This window comes from Budorcas taxicolor, chromosome 22, assembly GCF_023091745.1.
Source record: "Budorcas taxicolor isolate Tak-1 chromosome 22, Takin1.1, whole genome shotgun sequence".
NCBI lineage: Eukaryota > Metazoa > Chordata > Mammalia > Artiodactyla > Bovidae > Budorcas > Budorcas taxicolor.
Genome location: NC_068931.1, coordinates 33,878,176 through 33,901,054, shown reverse-complemented (window position 1 = coordinate 33,901,054; position 22,879 = coordinate 33,878,176). Strand labels below are relative to the sequence as shown.

At 45.0% G+C, this 22,879-nt stretch overlaps 1 protein-coding gene across 2 annotated transcripts in view; it reads right to left on the bottom strand.

The window, feature by feature from the left end:
• Nucleotides 1–22,879, bottom strand: part of TMEM241 (transmembrane protein 241) — a 114,391-nt gene that overhangs the window by 36,412 nt on the left and 55,100 nt on the right. For both annotated transcript variants that reach the window (XM_052660465.1, XM_052660466.1), the window contains exons 10-13: nucleotides 20,225–20,260; nucleotides 16,703–16,737; nucleotides 10,460–10,529; nucleotides 5,524–5,617 (exon numbers count right to left, since the gene is read on the bottom strand). In XM_052660465.1, the coding sequence (XP_052516425.1) occupies nucleotides 5,524–5,617; nucleotides 10,460–10,529; nucleotides 16,703–16,737; nucleotides 20,225–20,260 (235 nt within the window). The remainder of the gene's footprint in view (nucleotides 1–5,523; nucleotides 5,618–10,459; nucleotides 10,530–16,702; nucleotides 16,738–20,224; nucleotides 20,261–22,879) is intronic.

Genomic DNA, 22,879 nt, shown 5'->3' with positions numbered 1-22,879 from the left:
CCTTGGAGTAGGAAATGGCAACCCATTCCAGTATTCTTGCCTGGAGAATCCCATGGACAGAGGAGCCTGGTGGGCTACAGTCCATGGCGTCACAAAGAGTCAGACATGACTGAGCACGCAATACCAGTAATCAACTGAGGGGAGTAACCTTCTCTTTGGGGATTACCTTTTACCACCTAGGAAGCGAGGAAAGATAGCAACAGGCTCTCCACACCAACAGGTGGTGATGAAGATGATGGGGATGATGATGATAAGGAAAAAGAAGTAACAGTGTTTGTTTCAGCAGCACATATACTAAACCAGAATGACATGGAGAAGGATGACAGGCAAATTCACAAAGCAAATCTATATTTTCTGTAACTATGGGAGGTAAGGGATGTAACTAAATATATTGTGGTGATCATTTGTATACATGAATATCAAATCACCACGTTGCACATCTTAAACTAATACCGTGCCATGTGACAGTTACATTTGTATGAAACTGGAAAAAAAAAAAAAAGTAAGAGTTGTAACAGAGTAGGAAGTAGAAGACAGAGGAGAACTAACACTCTGTTCAGTGTAGACTAGAACCAGAGAGAGCAAAGTGTGATGGGGATCACAACTGTACTTCCAGGACCTTTCTGCAATCTGTGTGTGTGTGTGCAAACAAGCATGTATGCACCAGAAACTGAATCTACATCTATTCCAGAACCTGAAGGATTTGTTTACTTGTTACTTTCTCAGAAGTTCAAGGTATGACTTCATGTTAAGCTCTGAAACTTTCCTGCAAATACATCAGAAAAAAAAAATTTGATGGAAAAAAATTATGTTATTTAAAAGTTATGAAATCTGTGTGATTCCATTATAAAAGACACTAGGCTGCTTCTTCTTTTTCATTTTTTGCAGTTCTACCAGAAACAGCAAGCATTTCCCCCATGGTCTTGGGAGACATTCGAAAATTCCAAACACCAAACCATCACAGCATCTGTTGAGGACATTTTCACAAGTTCATCCTATACTTAAAACACGTTGAAACTCACTTAGCCAAGCTTCCTTCTCAGTTCAATATCTTGGCAATAGGTCAAGAGAAATGTCAACATGTGACTGGGAAAAAGGAAGATGCCAGGTCATGCTCCCGAGACCTGGCCAAACACCCTGAGCAAGAGGAGGTCAAAACTCAGAACAATTCCCATCCACTCAAGAGTTCTTCCTAAGGATAAATCAAAAGAAGGCCGCTACTTCCCAGCACAACTTTCTCAACTCTTTTAAGAGAAACTCCTAAATGGAAAACAGTTCAGGACTGCGGTCCTTTTACTGCACAAGGATGTGTTGTTATGGAGACAGCTCTGCAGGCTCCCTTGGCAACCCCAGTGTATAATTAAGTCTGGTGGTCACAGAACAGCCAGAGGTGGTCTCCACAGAGACCAAAAAACACACATTTTCACAGGCACAGCAACTGCTCTGAATCAATGACTCTTTATATAGGCAGAAAAACATTGTGAATGTTACATCAATTGCATCTTTGTTAGGCAGTGTCTCATGAAATATGCTGTGAGAGAGTCTATTCTCCTGAGCTTTGATCTCTGAGCAGAGCCTGGAGCATGCAGTTCCCAACTCAATTCACAATCTAGAACCAGCAAATACAAATGGGAAATGCAGACTCAGGAAAGCATGGGTTAATCTGGTGGAAGAATTAAACCAGGGGTCAACAGGGCCAAGGAGGGCCTGTCAGCTGCCCAACACTCACTATTCCAGGGCTGTCTAAATATTATCCAGTCCTCTCTGAAAGTACACATTATTATTATATTTGTTTATAGATGAGAAAACAAAGCACACACCTAGAAAGTATGGCCAAGCTGGGACTCAGAGCTAGTTCATAAATCCAGTCTTGGTCACGGTTTAAGTGATTCTACACCATGCTCTGTGTTTGCATAGCACTCTGTGGTTTATCCTTACATGCATTATCTCACAGGGGCTTCTCAGGTGGTGCTAGTGGTAAATAACCTGCCTTCCAGTGCAGGAGATGCTGGAGACACAGGTTTGATCCCAGGGTTGGGAAGATCCTCTGGAGGAGAGCATGACAACCCACTCCAGTATTCTTGCCTGGAGAATCCCATGGACAGAAGAGCCTGGTGGGCTACAGTCCATGGGGTCACAAACAGTTGGATATGACTGAGCATGCATGCAGCAACAACAAAAAGCAATAACAAAGACTCTAAATAAGAACACAGATGAACATTTTGGTATAATCTTTATACATATCTTATGGCCTTTATACATAATGTATGTATGGCCTTTATACATTATCTTCCCAAGGAGAAGATGGAATTTGATAATAGAGATGAAAGAAAGTCCGATGGCTAAGTGGCTTGCTACTTTATTCTGATCAGTTCTATGAAAGACTTTTAAAATCTGGCACACGTCTTACTAAGTAGGCACTGACAATCAATGATATGGTTCCCAGCAGATCTTCATAATAGATAATCCTACAATTGGATGTACATGCCATCAGCATTTAGTCCCAAGTATGAGCCATTCCCTGTCAGAATCATGTTTTTTAATTATCTTTCTATCTTCTGGTCCAGATCCCTTGCTTTATGGACAAAAAAACTGAGGACTAAAGGGGTTCAGTGCATCGTGATCAAAGTCAGTCTTTCCTCCCCTGAATTCCCGGGAATCCCAGTTCCTCTGCCACGTGACTCAGAGAACAGCCTGTCTACCTTCCCATGAGTGCATGTGTGCTCAGCCATGTCTGACTCTTTGCAACCCCATGGACTGTAGCCCACCAGGTTCCTCTGGCTTGATTTGTCATTTCCTTAGGGATCTTCCCAACCCAGGGATGGATCCTGCATCTACAGCATCTCTGGCACTGGCAGGCAGATTCTTTACCACTGAGCTACCTGGGAAGCCCTCTACCTTCAAGTAAAGCCCAGGATAAAGGTTTTACATTCCCCTCCCCCCACCCACCCCCCCACACACACTCCTTCCACTTCCCTTTGAAACTTATTTTCCAAAATTTCTCCTCATTCTCTAGCATCATGAAATCTCTGTATCAGGGTGTCTCCTTCTCTACTTTCAAGCTCACCCAAGTCCCTCTTTTCCTAGAAAAGAAGTTATCTTCATTAGCTCTGCCCACCACCAGTCACAATCTTCTCTCCACATCTTAGGTACTGTTGAGTGTTTATGATCCCCCCTGCCCCCTCCCACTCCTGCCCTTCTCCTTAAACTGTTTCCACATAGCCCAGCAAAGTGTCTGCTCTAGACTCTTAGTGTGATCGCTTTGACCTTTGGGTGGCATTCTGCTTTACTCCTTACAATTCTCCTTTAGACTTCCCTGCTCTGAACTTCTCTGATCCCCTCTACCTTCCAGCTATGACTTTTCTTTCCTGCTCATTATTGGCCCCTGGTATCTAAGTTTCTCCCAGGCTAAGTCCTAGGACTCTGCTCTGCTCTCCTCAAATCCTTTCACTCTCTTAGTGGATAGGTTTCACTCTCTTGATGGATAGGTTTTCTTGATTTCAACTGCATCTTTCTATAGGCGAAGCCCAAATGGACAAATCCCTGAACACTCACCTACATTTCACCCCATGTTTCCAACACAAAAGAGCTCCATGCAGATGTTTTATCACTATACACATCTGTCTAAAATGTATATTGCCAGCTTTCTCCTAAAGGATGTTCTTTCATAATCACCCCCATTTCTGTTTATTAAGGCCACAGATCTCATTCGTCTCTAGCAAAAACTTTGGAGCCATTTGTCACCTTCCATATTCATCACTGGGCTTCCCCCGTGGCTCAGTGGCAAAGAATCCACCAGTCAATGCAGGAGATGCAGGTTCTATTCCTGGGCTGGGGAGATCCCCTTGAGAAGGAAATGGCATCTCACTCCAGTATTCTCATCTGGGAAGTCCCATGGACATAGAAGCCTGGTGGGCTACAGTCAATGGGATCACAAAGAATTGGACACGGCTTAGTGACTAAACAATAACAAACAGCAATATTCATCATTCCTTTGTCCAAACTATCCCTCAAATCTGTTCTAAAATGATCTGAGTCTTTGTTAGCTAATTTTATCATATCACATACCAGTTATAGGACAAACTGTATAATTAAAATGTATTTTCCTTCTAATTATAAGTCAGGCTTCCCAGGTGGCTGAGTGGTAAAGAATCCACCTGCCAATGCAGGAGATGCAGGACACTCAGGTTCCATCAAATTATAAGTCAAGCCTGACCTTTCACCTTTCTTCCTGCCATCTCTACCTTGATTCACCTCTCTTCTAAATGCTTGGAAGTCATTTCCAATCTGTCTTAAGCACTGTCACCTTATTAATCTGCTTAAAACATTACCTTCAGGGGACCTCCCTGGTGGCCTAGTGGTTAGGATTCCAGGCTTTCACTGCCATGACTCGGGCTCAATCCCTGGTCAGGAAACTGAGATCCCACAAGCCATGAGGGGCATCAGAAAAAAAAAAAAAAATTACCCTTGGTCAGTCTCATTCAAAAGTCCACAATGGTCTCTGTAGCTTGGCTTTTAGGGACTCCTATAAACTGACTCTTCTGTGCCCAATTTTCTCCTACTTCCCCAAAGTTCCTCCCAGTCTAGTTAAATGTATTTCTTCCCATACATGCATACCAGTGTTCACTGAAGCATTATTTACAATAACCAAGACATGGAAGCAACCTAAATGTCCACTGACAGAGGATGGATAAAGAAGATGAGGTACATATATACAGCAGAATATTACTCAGCCATAAAAAAGGGAAATAATGCCATCTGCAGCAATATGGACGGACCTAGAGACTCTGATACTAAGTGAAGTACGTCAGAGAAAGACAAATATTATATGATATCACCTGTATATGTAATCTAAAAAATAATACAGATGACTCTATATACAAAATAGACTCACAGGCAAAGGAAACAAACTTATGATTACCAAGGGGGGAAGGGGAGGGATAAACCGGAAAATTGGAATTGACACGTACACACTACTATACTCAAAATAGACAACTAGTAAGAAGCTACTACACAGCACGCATTGAGAACTCTACTCAATACTCTGTAATGACCTATATGGGAAAATAATCTAACAATGAGTGGATATATGTATAACTAACTCACTTTTCTGTATAGCAGAAACTCAACATTGTAAATCAACCATGCACGCATGCCTGCCAAGTTGCGTCAGTCTTGTCTGACTCTGCAATCCCATGAACTGCAGACCACGAGGCTCCTCTGTCCATGGGATTCTCCAGGCAAGAATACTGGAGTGGGCTGCCATGTCCTCCTCCAGGGGATCTTCCCAACCCAGGGATCAAACTTGTGTCTATTGACAGGATTCTTTACCGTCTGAGCCACCAGGGAGGACTAACATAGGCAGAAGCTCTCAGAAATTGTACCCCAAAAAAGTGAAGGATCAGATTCAGGGTCAGTAACTAGAGATGAGTCCCTGAAGACCAACCTGAAGCACATGGGCTCTGAGAACCCTGGACACAAGAGCTCCTGAGATGGGTTCTCCACCCTCTCCCTCCCTCTTACCTTAGCAAAGAAAATCCAGGCTGCACACTGCCCCGGGGCCATAAGGCTTTTTAGCTTCATGGTGCTGAACATGAGAAAGAATCCTAAAAATCCGCTGCAAGGAGAAAATAGACTTTTTAAAGTGAGACTTATCTTCCTATAGCCAGTAGCTATTTTCTGTGACATTTTAAATTTACCTTTACAAACATTAGTCAATTTTTAGTTATTACAACTCCTCTATCTCACCTCTGTTTTCTAGTGATCTCTGGATAAAAACATCAAAAGTTAAAAAAACCCATTAAACTCTGCTATGCCAAGGAGCTATGATGAGATCATTTCCCTGGAGGTGGGGAGTGGGTACATAAATCTGGGAGATATCTGGGCAAATCATGAAAGAAAAAAAAAAATCTGGAGGACAGTATCTCCTGCTCCCTCCTATAATACTTCTGGAGCTTGGTGTTTGCCAAGGCAGAGCTTCAACTTTTTTTTTTTTTCAAGCAAAACAAACTGTTAGGAAAAGACTTCCAAGGAAACACTCATCATATGAAGTCAGAGGGTGTGGACTGGCCCCTAGGTTCAAGGTAAGAACCGAGGGAACTCTGCTCAATGTTAAGTGGCAGCCTAGATGGGAGGGGTGTTTGGGGGAGAACAGATAAATGTATGGTCGAGTCCCTTTGCTGTCCACCTGAAACAATTACAATATTGTTAGTCAGCTATACTCCAATGTAAAATAAGAAGTTTAAACAAAAAAGAATCTAAAGGGGTTGTTGTTGTTCAGTTGCTAAGTCGGACTGCAGCACCCCAGGCCTCCCTGACCTTCACTATCTCTTGGAGTTTGCTCACACCCATGTCCATTGAGTTGGTGATGCCATCCAACCATCTCATCCTCTGTCGCCCCCTTCTCCTCCCACCTTCAATCTTTCCCAGCATCAGGGTCTTTTCCAATGAGTCGGCTCTTCGCATCAGGTGGCCAAAGTATTACAGCTTCACCTTCAGCATTGGTCCTTCCAAATGAATATACAGGGTTGATTTCCTTTAGGATCGACTGATTTGATCTCCTTGCTGTTCAAGGGGAAGGCTGCATAATAGAAGTCCCCAAAACAAGGGGATCTACACTGAAGAGATGCATCTGGAATAAAGCCTGAAAGAGCCCTCACTTCCCAAGGGGACCTGAGACTGGCCTTCCAGGGGTGTGACCTCTACGTATCTCCTCCTTTGTACTTTCAGGGGTGTCGGGTGCCATCCTGCCATCTGACCTCTATTATGGGCTCTGGGGTGTGGCTCCCACTTAGCTCATGAGCCCTGAGAGGGAGGGGTCCCATCTTGGGCATCTCTGTATTTCCCGAACAGACTCAAACAAGGTGCCTTGGTCTCAGCAGGCATTACATAAGTGTCTTGACAGGTGTACTTAGAAGCAGGTTGAACTGATTAAACACACCTAAGGCCAGATTTCACAGACATACGCGCCTTCACTTCATTAGATTAGATGAGCTCACATTCTTGGGGCAGAACCAGAAACGGGGATTAGGTTTCCTCTGTGTACAATCCAGCCCGTTTGGCCAAACAGCCTGCAAAGTTTCCACAGGTCTGTCTCTGCAGGCATGGGAGCCGGGAGCCCAGCCCGCTCTGGATTAAGGCATTGAGTCGCCCCGACAGGATCCCCTGTGGGGAAGCAGGAGGCTGGGAATCCGGTGACCTGCAATTCTGTTCCTGGCTGTGCTCACCGACCCCTGTAACCTTGACCAAATTCCCATTTTTTCCCCCTTTTTTTCTTGCCCCAGGTTCAGTTCTATGTTCTCAAAGCAGGAATAAGGATGGTCATTTCATCCCACCTGAAGGGAATCAGATCTCCAAAAGAGAAAGGCTCCCCAGCCCGAAGTCTCATTTCACTAACAAGCAAACTAAGGCAGAGACACAATTAGGGTCCAGGTTTCCTGGCTCTTCCAAGCTCTCCATGGCCCTTCAGACCTGTGGAAATGTGCTCTCGGCCGGAGAGATGGAGTGAGACGCTCCGGGTGCCTGTGACTGCAAGGCTGGCAGGGGTCAGTGAGGTGGCCGGCCCTCCAGGGTTCCTCTTGGTGGCATCCATGCCCTGCAGCCCCAACATCACAGGTGCCTGGCTCTCACCTGCCATACCTCAGTCCGCTTGGGGCTCCTCCTGTCCTCTCCTGAGGGCACGGTTCCATGTCGACCCTTCCCCTCAGCACAGACTCTGCGAGGACTGAGCTACCCCTGGTCTGTAACCAACATGCTCCTGAAAGTTACCCATGAGTCCTTCCCATCACCTGACTTCCATGTCGGTTAATCATTTCTAAATGATTCATGGGTCCTGCCCTCATCCAGCTCTTCTACTTCCAGCTTGCCTACCCCTCGATGTGGAGGCAGTCTTAAAAAGCACTGGGCGGACCCCAGGAGTGAGGGAGCCTGGGGCTCCCTGTTAATGGAGCCTCTGACCCCTCAGGCCTCCATGACCCCTCCTGAGCTCCCCCAGGACCTCTGAAGGTGACTGCTTGTAGTCTGAGATACAGTTATAGGGGAGCCATGAGGTGACATGGGGAAAACTGAGACACTGTTTTTTTTTAATTTTACTTTTTTTTTTTAAGTTTTGGCTGTGCTGGGTCTTTGTTGCTGCACACAGGCTTTCCCTAGTTGCAGTGAGTTGTGGCAGAGGGGGTGCTACTCTCTACTTGTGGAGCATGGGCTATAGGGCATACAGGCTTAATTGCCCCATGGCACGTGGAATCTTCCCAGATCATGGATTTAAACCCATGTCCCCCGCATTGGCAGGTGGATTCTTAACCACTGGACCAACATGGAGGCTCTGATACATTCTTAAAAGAGGGTAAGCTCTGCGTGTGCTAAAGTGAGATGCAGAACGTAATAGAGAGTCAAACTAACTCAAGTAAAGATTTCCGAATCTTTTAAATGAAAAAACCTGATTTTTAATGTTAGGTTACGAGACAGCTTAAAAGGGACAGAAATGGAGGCAGAAGATCACCCCACAAAGCCATCACCCATGGGCCGTGAACTCTGTTGCTCTGATCAAATTAACCAAACCTGGTACCCTCCCACCACATCCTGGTCACCCAACACGGCCAAATAACCAGGCTCAAAGGGAAGCAAGTCCATGGACACTCGCACCACAAATCCTAGCTAACAGGCAAGTGACAAGGCCTGAGCAAAGAGACAGGAACTGAGCAGATGAATTCTGTCAGTGCTTTTCTAAAACTTCTCTGAAGATGATTTTTTTTTAAAAATCATTCTGAGCCTCAAATGCAGAAAAGTGTTAGCACTCAGCCATGTCCAACTCTTTTGCGACCCCATGGACTGTAGCCCACCAGGTACCTCTGTCCATGGGATTCTCCAGTCAAGAATACTAGAGTGGGTAGCCATTCCCTTTTCAAGGGGATCTTCCCCACCCAGGGATTGAACCTGGGTCTCCTGAAACTCCTGCATTGCAGGTAGATTCTTTACCATCTGAGCCACCAGGGAAGCCCCAAATGCAGGAACATACTCTATAATATTAAGTCTGTGTGTGTGCTAACACACCCCCATCAGAAACAGCACCTAGCCTGCATATCAGCTTTTGACTCTGTGAAGAATCACTGCTTCACAAGGCACAACCTCTTCTGTGTGGGAACAAGTAGTCTGGCTTTCATGCAGCAATTGCTCCTGGTCTGTTGACATTCTATTTACAGATAATAATAATGCCCACCATTGCTGGGCTGGGCAAGATGCTTAGAACTTTATGTACCTTATTTCATATACACAGTCATCCTGTATTGGTTTGATCTTTTCATTTTACAGATGAGAAAACTAAGGTTTGAGAGAACTAGGATAACTTGCCCAAAGACACAAAGGAGCAAATAGCAAAGCTAGAATTCAACCCTAGTCTTTAAATATATCAGAATCCATGTTTTTGAGACTTCCCTGGTGGTCCAGAGGCTGACTCTGCACTCCCAATGCAGGCAGCCTGGCTTTGATCCCTGGTCAGGGGACTAGATCCCACATGCTGCAACTAAGACCTGGAGCAGCCAAATAAATACATAAGAATGTTTAAAAAAAATGATAAAAAAAAAAAAAAAAAGAACCCATCCTTTGAGATTATCCACAGAAGCCTTTCCATTTCTCAGCACAAGAAAGTCAAGTGAAGTGGGGCTCATGCAGGAAAGAGGGTGGGTAGGATGGGATGAATTTCTGTTTATCTGTGATGCTCAGACGTTCAGTCATGTCCAACTCTTTGCAACCCCATGGACTGTAGCCGGCCCCGTTCTTCAGTCCATGGGATTCTTTAGGCCAGAATACTGGAGTGGGTTGCCATGCCCTCCTCCAAGAAATCTTCTCGATCCAGGGATTGAACCCATGTCTCCTGCATTTCCTGCACTGGCAGGTGAATCCATCTAATTGGTCCACATCTCTGATCCTTCCCAAAGCCAAATATTAGGGATCACCTTGTGGTCTAGATAGCTCCTAGCTGTTGGTTTCAAAATCTGTCTCTCAGAGTCTTAGGGTTCAGTCAAGGTTTTTGGAGGTCCCTCCTTAGAAACAAGAGAGAAGTCAAGGCAGAAGTTGACAAGGTGTGAATCTGCATCCCAATCTTGCCTTGAACTGAATCAGTTTCATCATTTTTACACGCTGAAGTTCTGTTTAAGAACTGCTTGTGGGAGAGAAAAAAAGTGGGAGAGTTTGCTCACTCCTGCAGTTCTGAAAACCACTGCTCTGGCCAAGAAAATTATTCAGGACAGGGGACCTCGCAGGTCCCAGGCCAGCTCTGAGCATCCAAGAATGTCCTTTAACAGCCCTCTGATGGCCGAGGGGGGAATCTTCCTCATTGGCACTGGGTACCATTTTCTTCTGCTGCACATTCAGGCAGTGAGCCTGGGCTTCACAAAGACACAGGTGGTAGTACAGAAACATAGAGATCCACAGTGTGAGGGGCTTTACAAGCTGGGATTACCTGGCACAGCAGCTGCCGTGGAATCTGTAGAAATACAGGAACGGAAAGTCTAGGACACTGAAGAGATCACCTGGTGGAAACAGCAAGAGTTGACACACAAGGCCCGAAAGCCCCCTGCCCCCAGCTGCCCAGAAATGCACTATATCAGCGAATTCACTCCAGCATTTGAGGGTCTCTATGTCATCAGCACTGTCTTAATATATTAATAGGAGTATGATGTGCTGTGCTAAGTCACTTTAGTCGCATCTGACTCTTTGCGACCCCATGGACTGTAGCCCACCAGGCTCCTCTGTCCATGGGATTCAGGCAAGAATACTGGAGTGGGTTGCCATGCCCTCCCTCAGGGGATCTTCCCAACCCAGGCATCGAACCTACGTCTCTTGCATCTCCTGCACTGGCAGGCAGGTTCTTTACCACTAGAGCCACTGGTAAGCCCAAGTATGATGACAGTTATCACCCATTTCGTGAGAGCCTGCCCTGAGCAGGACTCTGTGCTAAAAGCTTTCTGTACATTGGTTTTTCAATCCTTGTAGCAATCTGTGAGGCTTTCTTATCCCCATTTCAACTGGAGCTCAGAGAAGTGAAGTGTCTGAGATTGCACAACTCTTGAACTCTGGAGCTAGACCATGGACCCTGGTCACTCCAAACGCTAAGATCTTTACTCTTCACCCGGCAGCCACCTCTGCCTCAGCCAGAGTATAGGACAAAAAGAATCTTTTTTATTTTCTAAGATTTTTCTATTTTTTTTTCTTATATCTAAAAAAGGATCATGAGTGCATGCCTCTGACATCTTCTCTCATTTTTGTGTTTTAATTACCACACAAAGAGAGCAGGGGCCAATGGCCATGCATACTCATTTTAGTTTAAGGTCCAAAGGGTACATTTATTTCTAGTGAAGTAAGTTCATTCTTTTAGTTCCACTTGGTGCAAGAGGAAAAATCACACATATTGGCTGCTTCCCTCTCTGGAATTTGAACTTGGTCACAAACAAGAAGTCAGGAGATTAAAAAAGCAGAAAGCCTTCCAAAAATGTCCAGAGAAAAGGAATTAAGCATTTCCACGGCAGAGAGCCTAATCCTTCCAAATCTCGGATTTCTGAGATTCTGGAGGCGCCAGGCCTTCAAGACCCCTAGGCCTGGGTCTGTCTCTCAGTTCTGGATGGTCTGGAGCCAGAAAGGCTGATTTTCCTGAGTATTCACAGCACGGTAGGGGCAGTGGAACATTCTGCATCCCTTTTTCTTTTTTTAATGTTTTAATTAGAGGATAATTGCTTTACAACTGCTGTGCTGGTTTCTGCCATACACCAACATGAATCAGCCATAGGTATACACACGTCCCCTCCCTCCTGAACCTCCTCCTACCTCCCACCCCATCCCACCTCTCCAGTTTGTCACAGAGCACCAGATTTGAGTTCCCAGTGAATTTCCACTGGCTGGTACTAACGAACCTATTTGCAAGACACCAATGGAGAGGCAGACATATAGAACAGACTTGTGGACAATCGGCGGGCGAAAGAGAGGGTGGGATGAATTGAGAGAGTAGCATTGAGACATATACATTACCATATGTAAAATTAGATCACTAAGCTTATTAACCAACAGTTTCAGAACAAAAGACACAGTGCATGCTACACTTCCTCAGCCTTAGATAATCTCAAATGGTCCCTTCGCTGTTCATCTGAAACTATCACAAGATTGTTAATTGGCTATACCCCAATACAAAATGATTGTGGTGTTAAAAAAATTAAATTAAAAAAATGATCTCAAATGATTCCACCATCAATTGGGAAAGAAAGGTGTGAATTCCATTTCTCTGGAAGGTTGCTTTTTTTCTACCGTAACTATCATGATTTTGTTTGGTTTGGTTGGTGCATATGTACCTGCGTTTAAAGTGAGAGGGTCTTCAAGGATCTGGTTTTCTTACAGCCCAGCAAAAGGCTAAGAGTTTTGTTTCTCTTTATATTCGGCCCCACTGAACCCCTCTGTCGTCTACTCTAGACTTATTTGGGTGGAGGGACTTTGTAACCAACATCAGGCCCAGACGTGTAAAGTGCATGAAGAGCTCCGCTGCTTCTGAAGGCCCTTTTCTTCCAGAAGCGACAGCCAGGGTATCCTTGAGCATCCGGATCCTAGCGGGCGGCCCCAAGCCCCTGCCGGGAGGGAGGGTGGAAGGATGTTCTCCAAGGCTTTGTTCTGTCTCTTTGGCGGCTGTTGGTTCTTGGCTTTTTCCCAACCTCCCTTTCAGAGTGAGGGAGACTGCAGTACAGTCAGTGTGATCAGGAGGACTAGGCAGAGAGGAATACATTAAACGCACACCTCATATTTCCTTGGGTGCTACCGCCTCACTCAGGGGAGGTGAACTGGGCTCCTGGTGCCCAGAACAGGGAGATGGGAGCAAGGGGTGGTCTTGATGGCCCAGCCCAAGCTGTGGAGAGATCTGAAGGGCAGTGGAGTGGTCATGAGTAGATAGGGAGGGAGGAAGATAAAGCAAAAAAAATCACCATCCCAAGGAATTGACCAGTTACATAATAATCCTCACCCAAATCCTAAAAAATTGATCACATACATTACTGAGAGCAAGAGAGAGCATAGCTGGCTCTTCTCGTTGAGCCATTTCTAAAACCTCCACACATTTGTCATGTAGTTGATCCCATGACGGTCTCTTCTAGAACCATCCCGTTCTTGACAGCAACGATTCTGTGATTATTCATCACTTGTATCCATTGTGTTAGGGCCATCTCTGACAAATAACAAGAACTAGTGAACCAAGAGTAGCCGGGAGACCTCAACACCTCCTGCTTTCCCTACAGAGAATGTTCCAAACACCTTCCACTTGGTTCTGCTGGTCTTCAATCTGAAGTTTTATGTTAGTCGCTCAGTTATGTCCAACTCTTTGTGACCCCATGGACTGTAGCCCACCAGGCTCCTCTATCCCTGGGATTCTTCAAGAAAGAATACTGGAGTGGGTTGCCATTTCCTTCTCCAGGGGATCTCCCCGATCCAGGGATGAAATCTGGGCATCCTGCATTGCAGGCAGATTCTTTATGGTCTGAGCCACCAGGGGAGCCCAATCAATCTCAAATCGACCCCCAATGCTTCTCCTCTGATGACTTTAGTTGGCCTCTTTTTTCACTTTAACAGAGAGGGTGTACACCAGCTTCTCAACTATGCTACAAAATTAGCCCTAAAGATCTTACAGTATGTGGCTGGCTGGACCCAACCACATAAGAACTAAACCCAGGAGCCTAAAAAAGGTATAAGGATGCTCAAAAGACAACATTCCTTCACAGCTAGTGCAGAACACCCACTTTAAGCACAAAGTAAGTGGTCCAAGCACTGTAAACTTATCTTGTGGCATCAACACACTGCTTACACACCAAGGTCTGAGTTAAGCCTTCATCCTCATACTCCACGGTTAAAATTCTGCTGACTCTCTGAGGGAGTGAATCCCATCTCTCCGAAGATAATGGAGCATGAAATTGCTACAGTGAAAAGTGTGGCAACGATCTTATTACATCCAAGAACAATTGATATTTGAACAGCAGGAAAATTTCCTCTCACCACATTTCAGTCCTCAGAATCAGTGGGAAAGCAGAAGGTCAGTTCCAAGATGTAGTGAGTACTGTTGGCTTTATCTCAGTACTAGCAATAGACACCAGGAGACAAGGTCACTTCTGGTCAGATTCCTGCAAGTCCTCCTGCCCTTCTGGTTCTAAGAAATGTTCTCTCTTGAAAATGCCACTGCAGAGGGACCTCACACAAAGAGGAAATGCAAACTTTCAAACAGAGGAAGAATTTCTTTTCCCTACTCTTACCTAAAATAGTCCCAGGGGAAGCAAGGTTCCAAGATTCTTGGAGCTTCTGCATGAACTGTGACTTTGAAAGATTAGAAGGAGATGTAGACCCCACTCACCAAGAAGCAAACCAAATGCCTGAAAGGGGAGAAGCATCAGGGTCTGCACCCAGGACACAGAGAACTGCTACCTGGTCCCTACCTACCACCCCATCTCAGTGCACCCCAAAAGTGTGTCTCTAAGCCACACCATCTGCATCACAGGAAAGCTTATCCTTCTAGCTACTCAGGAGTGAGAAGGGCAGCTCAGTCAAAAGCACTACTGAGAGACCATCACCCACCTAGGAGAGCAGCTAACATAAGACAGACAACACCAAAGGCTGGTGAAGACATGGAGGAACCGGAAGCCTCATGCACCACGGTGCGTGCTTCCATGTTAAGTCACTTCAGTCATGTCTGACTCTTTGCAACGCTATGGACTATAGCCTGCTAGGCTCCTCTGTCCTAGGGATTCTCCAAGCAAGAATACTGGAGAGGGTTTCCACGCCCTCCTCCAGGGGATCTTCCCACCCCAGGGATCAAACCTGCATCTTTTATGTCTCCTGCATTGGCAGGCGGGTTCTTTACCACTAGCTGCTGGGTGGGAGGTAAAATGGTACAAATGTTTTAGAAAACTGGCACTTTATTTCAAGGGTAAACATATGACTACTCTAAGACCCAGAAATTCTACTCCTAGGTATTTATCCAAGAGGGCTGAAAACTAAGTCTACAAAAAGTCTTTTACGAGAATGTTGATGGCAACTTTATTCATACCAGCCCTAATCTGGAACAATTCATGTGCGTATCATCAAGTGAATGGATAAACAAAAGGTTCATACACTGGCACACTCATCAGCAATAAAGGCAACAGACTAGTGAGACACACAACAACCTGGATGAACCTCAACACTCTGCTGAAGGCAAGAGCCAGACACAAAAGAATCCTTCCTATGTGTTTCGATTTGTATGAGACTCTCAAATAGACAGAACTTATGTATGGTAACAGAAATCAGATCAGTAGGGGCTTCTGGTGGTTGGTAAGAAGGGAGTGACTACGAAGGGGCACGAGAAGACTTTCTGGAGTGACAGATGTTTTCTATATCTTGATAGAGGTGTGAGTTACATGGGTGTGTACCTTTGTCAAAACTGATCAAGCTGTACATTTAAGAATATGCATTTCCTTTGTGTAAATCATATTTCAATTTTAAAATGTTTTGAAAGTACTACCAAATAATGAAGACACAAGTAAAAAAAAAAAGAGGTAAGACAAAACCAAAAAGGATAAAGCCCTGTTTTAAAATGTCAGAAATTAACAGAAGGTATTCCCTGGCAGTCCAGTGGTTAGGACTCAGCGTCTACTGCAAGGAGCACAGGTTCAATCCCTAGTTAGGGAACTAAGATCCCACAGGTGGTACAAAACGGCCAAAAGAAAAAAAGAAGGAAATTAACAGAGCCTTAAAAAAAAAGAAAAAGACTGCACCCATGGGTCCTGACTCTTACTGTATCTTAATTGGTACAGATATAAGGAGTCTTGAAAGCACTCTGGCTGACCCACACCCAGTCTATGAGGTGGACATTTCACACGGAAAGTGTAATAAGCAAGCAGGAAAGAATGAAGTGTCCCCTCTGTCTTAAAAATGGGCTAGACTACCCATAGGGCTGGGTACTATGAGAAAGCTAACACACCGGCAGGAACCGGAGCTGCTCAATCAGGGCAGTACTTGGACACTTCTGGAGGAGAGGGAGTTTCCTCCCCTGTTTCAGTTGCTTACACTTTGTAATTAACCTTATGGTCCTATGAGAAAACATCACCAAGACCCATCAGAGAGTTTAGGTCAAGTGACCAGGCTTTATAAGACTGGGAAAAACTGATCTCCAAGGGATCTCCTAGATTCTGAGCTTCTGTAATCTCGCACACCAAATTCCTACCTTAATATCTACCTGCCTTAATTATCTAGTCTAACAAACCTGTGTGCTTTTTGAAGCAGGGGGCTGCTGTTTGAGCTGCACAAAGTTGTGCATTACACAACTTCGTTCCAAACAACAAACAACTGCACTGTTTATATAGACCACAGTTTTATTTGTTACCAATTCACATAAAAGTAGGAGGAAATGGCAATCCACCCCAGCATTCCTGCCTGAAGACTCTCATGGACAGAGGAGCCTGGTGGGGGATACAGTCCATGGGGTCGCAAAGCGTTGGACACCACCGAGTGACTGAGCGAGTGCACACATGCGCATGGACAGTGAATTCCATGACGGAACATTAAGAGCAGTTTCAAGTATGGGGGCCATTCCTGACACCCTGGAAGGCAGCCACTTTCTCTTACAAAATTTCCCTCAGAGATATAAGCAGGGTCAGAGCACTGGGTCAGTGGGCAATGTAAGACAAATAAATAAACAAAATCTTACCTGTGGGGTGAGCTGCTAAAGCCAGGAGCACCGCACTGAAAAAGAAACAGCAGACTGGTGAAGAAAGCTTCACCAGCACTGAGAAAACAACATCTATCCTACTTGGAAACAGTGAGACTTGCCTAAAAGCAAATTATCTGCACTGAATGTTCTCATTCTGATGAAATCTAACTCATCAGGAAGAGTGTGAGAATCTCCTGAAATGTCTCAAGTTTTGGTAAAAGGGCTGGATCTCCTGTGATGATTCTGAGGGTCCACACTCTTCTCTGAGCATCAGCCATACCATGAATGATCACCATAGCCCGCTAATCTAAAGAGTGTCCTTGTCAGCGAACCAAAGCAGACTCTAAATTACAAAGAGGCTGCAGCCTAAACGCTAGCTGTTCAATGTGAGCTAAATCTACTTGTGAGCTAAAGCACAAAATTAACTACAGAAGGAGTGTTAGATTTCCAAGAAACTAATCCACAACATGATCCATGCCACCCACCCTTGCCTGAAAACTTCCTGGACCAATCTGTAGTTGATGCTATAAGGGACAATGCAGGTCATACCTGTTCGGCTCTCTCCCATCTTCCTCTCTGGAAACCTGTCCCATCTCGCAGTGCCTGTCTACAAGCACTTTTGTGTGGCCCTAAGCCCACCTTCCATACCTTCTTCTATCAAAACTCATGCTACCAGGCAGCTGGTTTAGTTGGCGGTAGGAATAAAACCTTGTATTCAAATAGAAGAAAGAATGTTTGTTTGTTTGTTTTAATGTTGGATGGCCTCACTCTGATTCTTAACCCTGCAGACACATCTGAATAGCCCAGTATCCTGGCTAGAATCTCTAAGGGGCATCCATGGTTTTACTTTGTCATGGCTCCTGGGAGCTATAAAGTACCAGGGCTGAGAACCACTGCCTCGGATCTGCAGTTGGTGACATTACAGGAAAGTAGAAGAGGCCAGTTTTATAGGGAAACCAATGTGAGTTCATCAGCCCTGCCCTGCCCTGCTCTTGAGTTACCTCCCAGCACCATTTCTGATTTTCTGACAGCTCCCAAAGGAGCAGCATTACAGAAAGAAGCAAGAAGAGAGGAGGGTTAGGACAAAGGCCATGGAGAATAGCCACATTCTGGCCATTCAGAAGTTGTAGGTTTGTAAGATAAGTGTTTACATGCAGCTGTAAAAAAACATACACACCACAAACAAGACGAGCTTTTCTATCCTTCACACAGGCTGTCTGCTTGCTGTCTCTTCTTTCTCCAGAAAGCACATACCCTCTACATACCCCATTATTCTAGTTCACTGGATCCCCTTCCACTTATAACTTCAGCAGCGGAAGTTATTGCTATTATGGTAGGATGTGAGGGACCCCTTTTCCATCCCAAAATATCTCCCAGGGCCTGGCATGGCATCCCAAATGCCATCATCAGCATCACCCTAAACGGTGACTCTAAAAGAAAAGACTAGGGGGTAAAAATAAATCATTAAATAAAAGAGTTGGTTCTCTAGTCCACGTCTGAAAATTTGTAAATATAATGTCATGCCTTCCTAATTCCTACACTATGATGGCCTTGGGAGCAAGAACCATATTTTATTCATCTTTGACTCTCAAGGATTTAGCGGGGCCAGATGCATAGCAGGTTCTCTCTGTGTTTTCAAACCAGCAGAGAGATCAAACCAGCAGGCAGAGGTCCAGACAGATCTGACCAACTGCAGATCTTTGGGTTTGGATGCTCAGGGCCTGTGGCAAATCGAATCTCAGCCCGGGTTCACCCTCTTCACTTGTACTGAAAAGAAGACTTAGAAACAGAATCAGCAGTCTGAGGCAGGAAGCCTTGAGCATCAGGCTCCCCGGCAGTGAAACCCTCACACGGGGGATAGGCAGAAGAACTAGCAGGTGGGGGTGGTCACAGTGGCTTGATTTTCCATCCCCTTAACCCTCTGCTGCTGCTTGAATTGGCTATAAGTTCAGGGGGTGGGGGGTGAAGAACTGTTTAAAGTGGTACGATGTCATGGAAACATTTCAAACACTAAGAGTCTTTCTGCATTTTCAGAAACATCTCTTGAAAAGGCAGCTGGTGGGTCTGTAGGTGGAGAATACAGCTCGTGTTGAACATTTTGAGCTGAGTAACTTCCTCCAGAAATCCATGAGGCCAAAACTGATAGGGGCTTCCCTCACAGTTCAGTTGGTAAAGAATCTGCCTCCAATGCAGGAGACCCGGCTTCAATTCCTGGGTTGAGAAGATCCTCTGGAGAAGGAAATAGCAACCCACTCCAGTATTCTTGCCTGGAGAACCCCATGGTCAGAGGAGCGTAGTGGATTACAGTCCATGGGATTGCAAGAGTAGGACACGATTTAGCCTAAACCACCAAATGCTGAAAGGCACCTCTGTGAATTCAGTCCTCTAGACAGAATGCTGTCGCATTAGGCAAACTTGAGCTTCGGACAGCAAACCTCATTGTTTCTCAATTAGGTCCCACAGGGTGCCCTGGGGACTCTCAGGATTCAAGAATGCTCCCAGGCTATTCTATTGAGTGGCTAAGCCCTATACTATGCCTGTTTTGGGGCAAAGGTACAAAAGAATCCACATATTCAATGCATGCATATGTGCTAAGTCGCTTTAGTCATGTCCAGTTCTTTGTGACCCTATGGACTGTAGCCGCCAGGCTCCTCTGTCCATGGGATTCTCCAGGCAAGAATACTAGAGTGGGTAGCCATGCCCTTCTCCAGGGAATCTTCCCAACCCAGGGATTGAGCCCTGGTCTCCTACAGCTCCCCCAGTGCAGGTGGATTCTTTACCACTGAGCTACCGAGAAAGCCCATATATTCAATATTACACTTGATTTATGACATTTAAGTGTAATCTATTCAATACTATTCAATGCCACACTTAAATGTCATAAACCAAGCCTCAAACTTCATCCTACCTTAACAAAAACACCTTCAAAACAACCTGGAACTCCAAATTAAAGCAGAATTTTCAGAGTCCCTAGAGCTTCATGTCAGAAGGTGGCAGTGTGGGGAAGGTCCAGCCTCTGGCTCCCGACCCCCAAAGCACCCTCTTTTCTTCCCAAAACAGGCTCCATCCTGCACCCAACTACATGTGTGTTGTGTGTGGACATCTCAGCCTGCAAGTCCATCCTCTACCCACAACCTTCCCACTAAAATCCTTTCTTTGGACATCCACTGGGTCTAGAAAAGAGTTAAGAAGACAGACTTTGGAATCTATCTGGGTAGGAAATTTCAGGGCTCAGTCTATAAGAAAAGGTGTGGGTTCTTACTAGCCTTACAGACTCCAAAAGCCCTAGGGAGAGGCATAGCCCTCTAAAGTTTGAGGCTGGTTGGAAGCCCTGCTTGTCTGGCCTGAGGGCAGAACTACTGTTTAGCTTCAACTCTGATCATCTTACCAATTATTTAGGTTGCCTTCCTGGCAGGCACATTGACTCAGATCTCCCCAATCAAGATATTATTGAAAATAAAAATCCATTAGCTCTAGAAGAATATAAATTATTTTTTGAAATTTTAAATTATATTTTACCTGAATAGATAGTTTAAGTACTGCTGGTCAATGTCACTAAGGAATAAGAAAAAAAAAAGATAAAAGATGAAACAATAGATGTGTTTTACATATACAGAATAATAATTTTCCTCTATTAATAAATTATACCTATGTACAGTTACATTTATAAATTATCAAGAAATAATACAAAGAGTACTTCATTTCCTGGCTCATTTTTGAAAACCATTTCCTAAGTTAGTACCGTCACATGCATTTTCACTTTGGTTGATTGTTTCTTTTGGGTACATCTGCAGTTTTAAAAGCTGTGTTGGGACTTCTGTGGTGGTCCAGTGGTTAAGACTCCACCCTTCCAATGCAGGGGGCGAGGGTTTGATCCCTTGTCGGGGAACTAAGATACCACATGCCACCAGGCTTGGCCATAAAATAAAAACAGTGTCAGCTCTCTCAGGCCATTGGACTGACTTCTAAGGCTACCATATTTGACAAGTAAAAATACAGCACACCCAAATAAATCTGAACTTCAGGTAAAGAATAACGCTTTAGTATAAATGTGTTCCAAATATTACATGAAACATACTTCAATTAAAAAAATTATTCGCTGAAATCCAAATTTATCTGGGTATCCTGTATATTATCTTAACAACTCTACCGACTTCTTGCTGCAAAAACACTTTATTCAAGGAAAATATGGTGCCCTAGAACCCATCACACACCCTCAGAGTATATACCAGAGCCTTCTCCCAGGAGTTAGTCCCTTCAGACCTTTCTCTGTGGGCCTCAGTTCAGTTCAGTTCAGTTCAGTCGCTCAGTCATGTTCGACTCTTTGCAACCCTATGAATTGCAGCATGCCAGGCCTCCCTGTCCATCACCAACTCCCAGAGTTCACTCAAACTCAACGTCCATCGAGTCAGTGACGCCATCCAGCCATCTCATCCTCTGTCGCCCCTTCTCCTCCTCCCTCCAATCCCTCCCAGCATCAGAGTCTTTTCCAATGAGTCAACTCTTTGCATGAGGTGGCCAAAGGAGTTTCAGCTTTAGCATCAGTCCTTCCAAAGAACACCCAGGACTGATCTCCTTTAGGATGGACTGGTTGGATCTCCTTGCAGTCCAAGGGATTCTCAAGAGTCTTCTCCAACACCACAGTTCAAAAGCATCAATTCTTTGGCGCTCAGCTTTCTTCACAGTCCAATTTTCACATCGATACATGACTGCTGGAAAAACCATAGCCTTGACTAGACGGACCTTAGTCGGCAAAGTAATGTCTCTGCTTTTGAATATACTATCTAGGTTGGTCATAACTTTCCTTCCAAGGAGTAAGTGTCTTTTAATTTCATGGCTGAAATCACCATCTGCAGTGATTTTGGAGCCTCGAAAAATAAAGTCAGCCACTGTTTCCACTGTTTCCCCATCTATTTGCCATGAAGTGATGGGACCAGATGCCATGATCTTCATTTTCTGAATGTTGAGCTTTAAGTCAACTTTTTCACTCTCCTCTTTCACTTTCATCAAGAGGCTTTTTAGTTCCTCTTCACTTTGTGCCATAAGGGTGGTATCATCTGCATATCTGAGGTTATTGATATTTCTCCTGGCAATCTTGATTCCAGCTTGTGCTTCTTCCAGCCCAGCGTTTCTCATGATGTACTCCGCATGTAAGTTAAATAAGCAGGGTGACAATATACAACCTTGACGTACTCCTTTTCCTATTTGGAACCAGTCTGTTATTCCATGTCCAGTTCTAACTGTTGCTTCCTGATCTGCATATAGCTGCCTTTTCTAAAAGCGGCTTGAACGTCTGGAAGTTCACGGTTCATGTATTGCTGAAGCCTGGCTTGGAGAATTTTGAGCATTACTTTACTAGCGTGTGAGATGAGTGCAATTGTGCAGTAGCTTGAGCATTCTTTGGCATTGCCTTTCTTTGGGATTGGAATGAAAACTGAGCTCACCCAGCTCCCAAATCCAGCTGATCACTAGGGGGCTTTGACCTGGCAGCTCCAGTCTGACCGAGGCCTGAATTCTCCTCTTTTTCATTTATATTCAGCAACGGTGCCACTGACTGCCTTCAACAAAGGCTTCATGTTACCTCAGAACAGAGCTAGTGGTGGGAAGGACTTCTGGGTCTAGTCTGCAAGGGGCTGGAGAAACAAGAGAAAAGACTTGCGCTTCTGAGCTGCAAGAATTGAACTGGGGCCCAAGGAGGCCAGTCACATAAGTTTTGACAAAATGTCATCTAAACAGCTGCCCTGAGGGAAGAGGAGAGACTTCCAGGCTCTTCGCACATGGCTGGCGGCTGGCACATGTCAGCTCCTGGTGGACCCAGACTGCTGCCCTCGCCCCATCCTGGACTCTCAGTCTCTTTGATGGAAGAAGCTCACAACCCCATGGGTCTCCCCCTTTCCTTTAGTGAAACACTGACTTACCAGACTTCAAAAGTTCCCTGGTGGCAGATTGAGTAAGAATTCGCCTGCCAATGCAGCGGACATGGGTTCAATCCCTGGTCTCAGAAGAGTCTGCATGCCACAGAGCAACTAAGCCCTTGAGCCACAACTACGAAACCTGAGTGCTGCACCTACTGAAGCCCGTGTGTCTAGAGCCTGTGGGCCTCAGCACAAGGAGCCACGGCAATGAGAAGCCTGCGTACTGCAATGAAGAGTAGTCCCAGCTTGCCCCAACTAG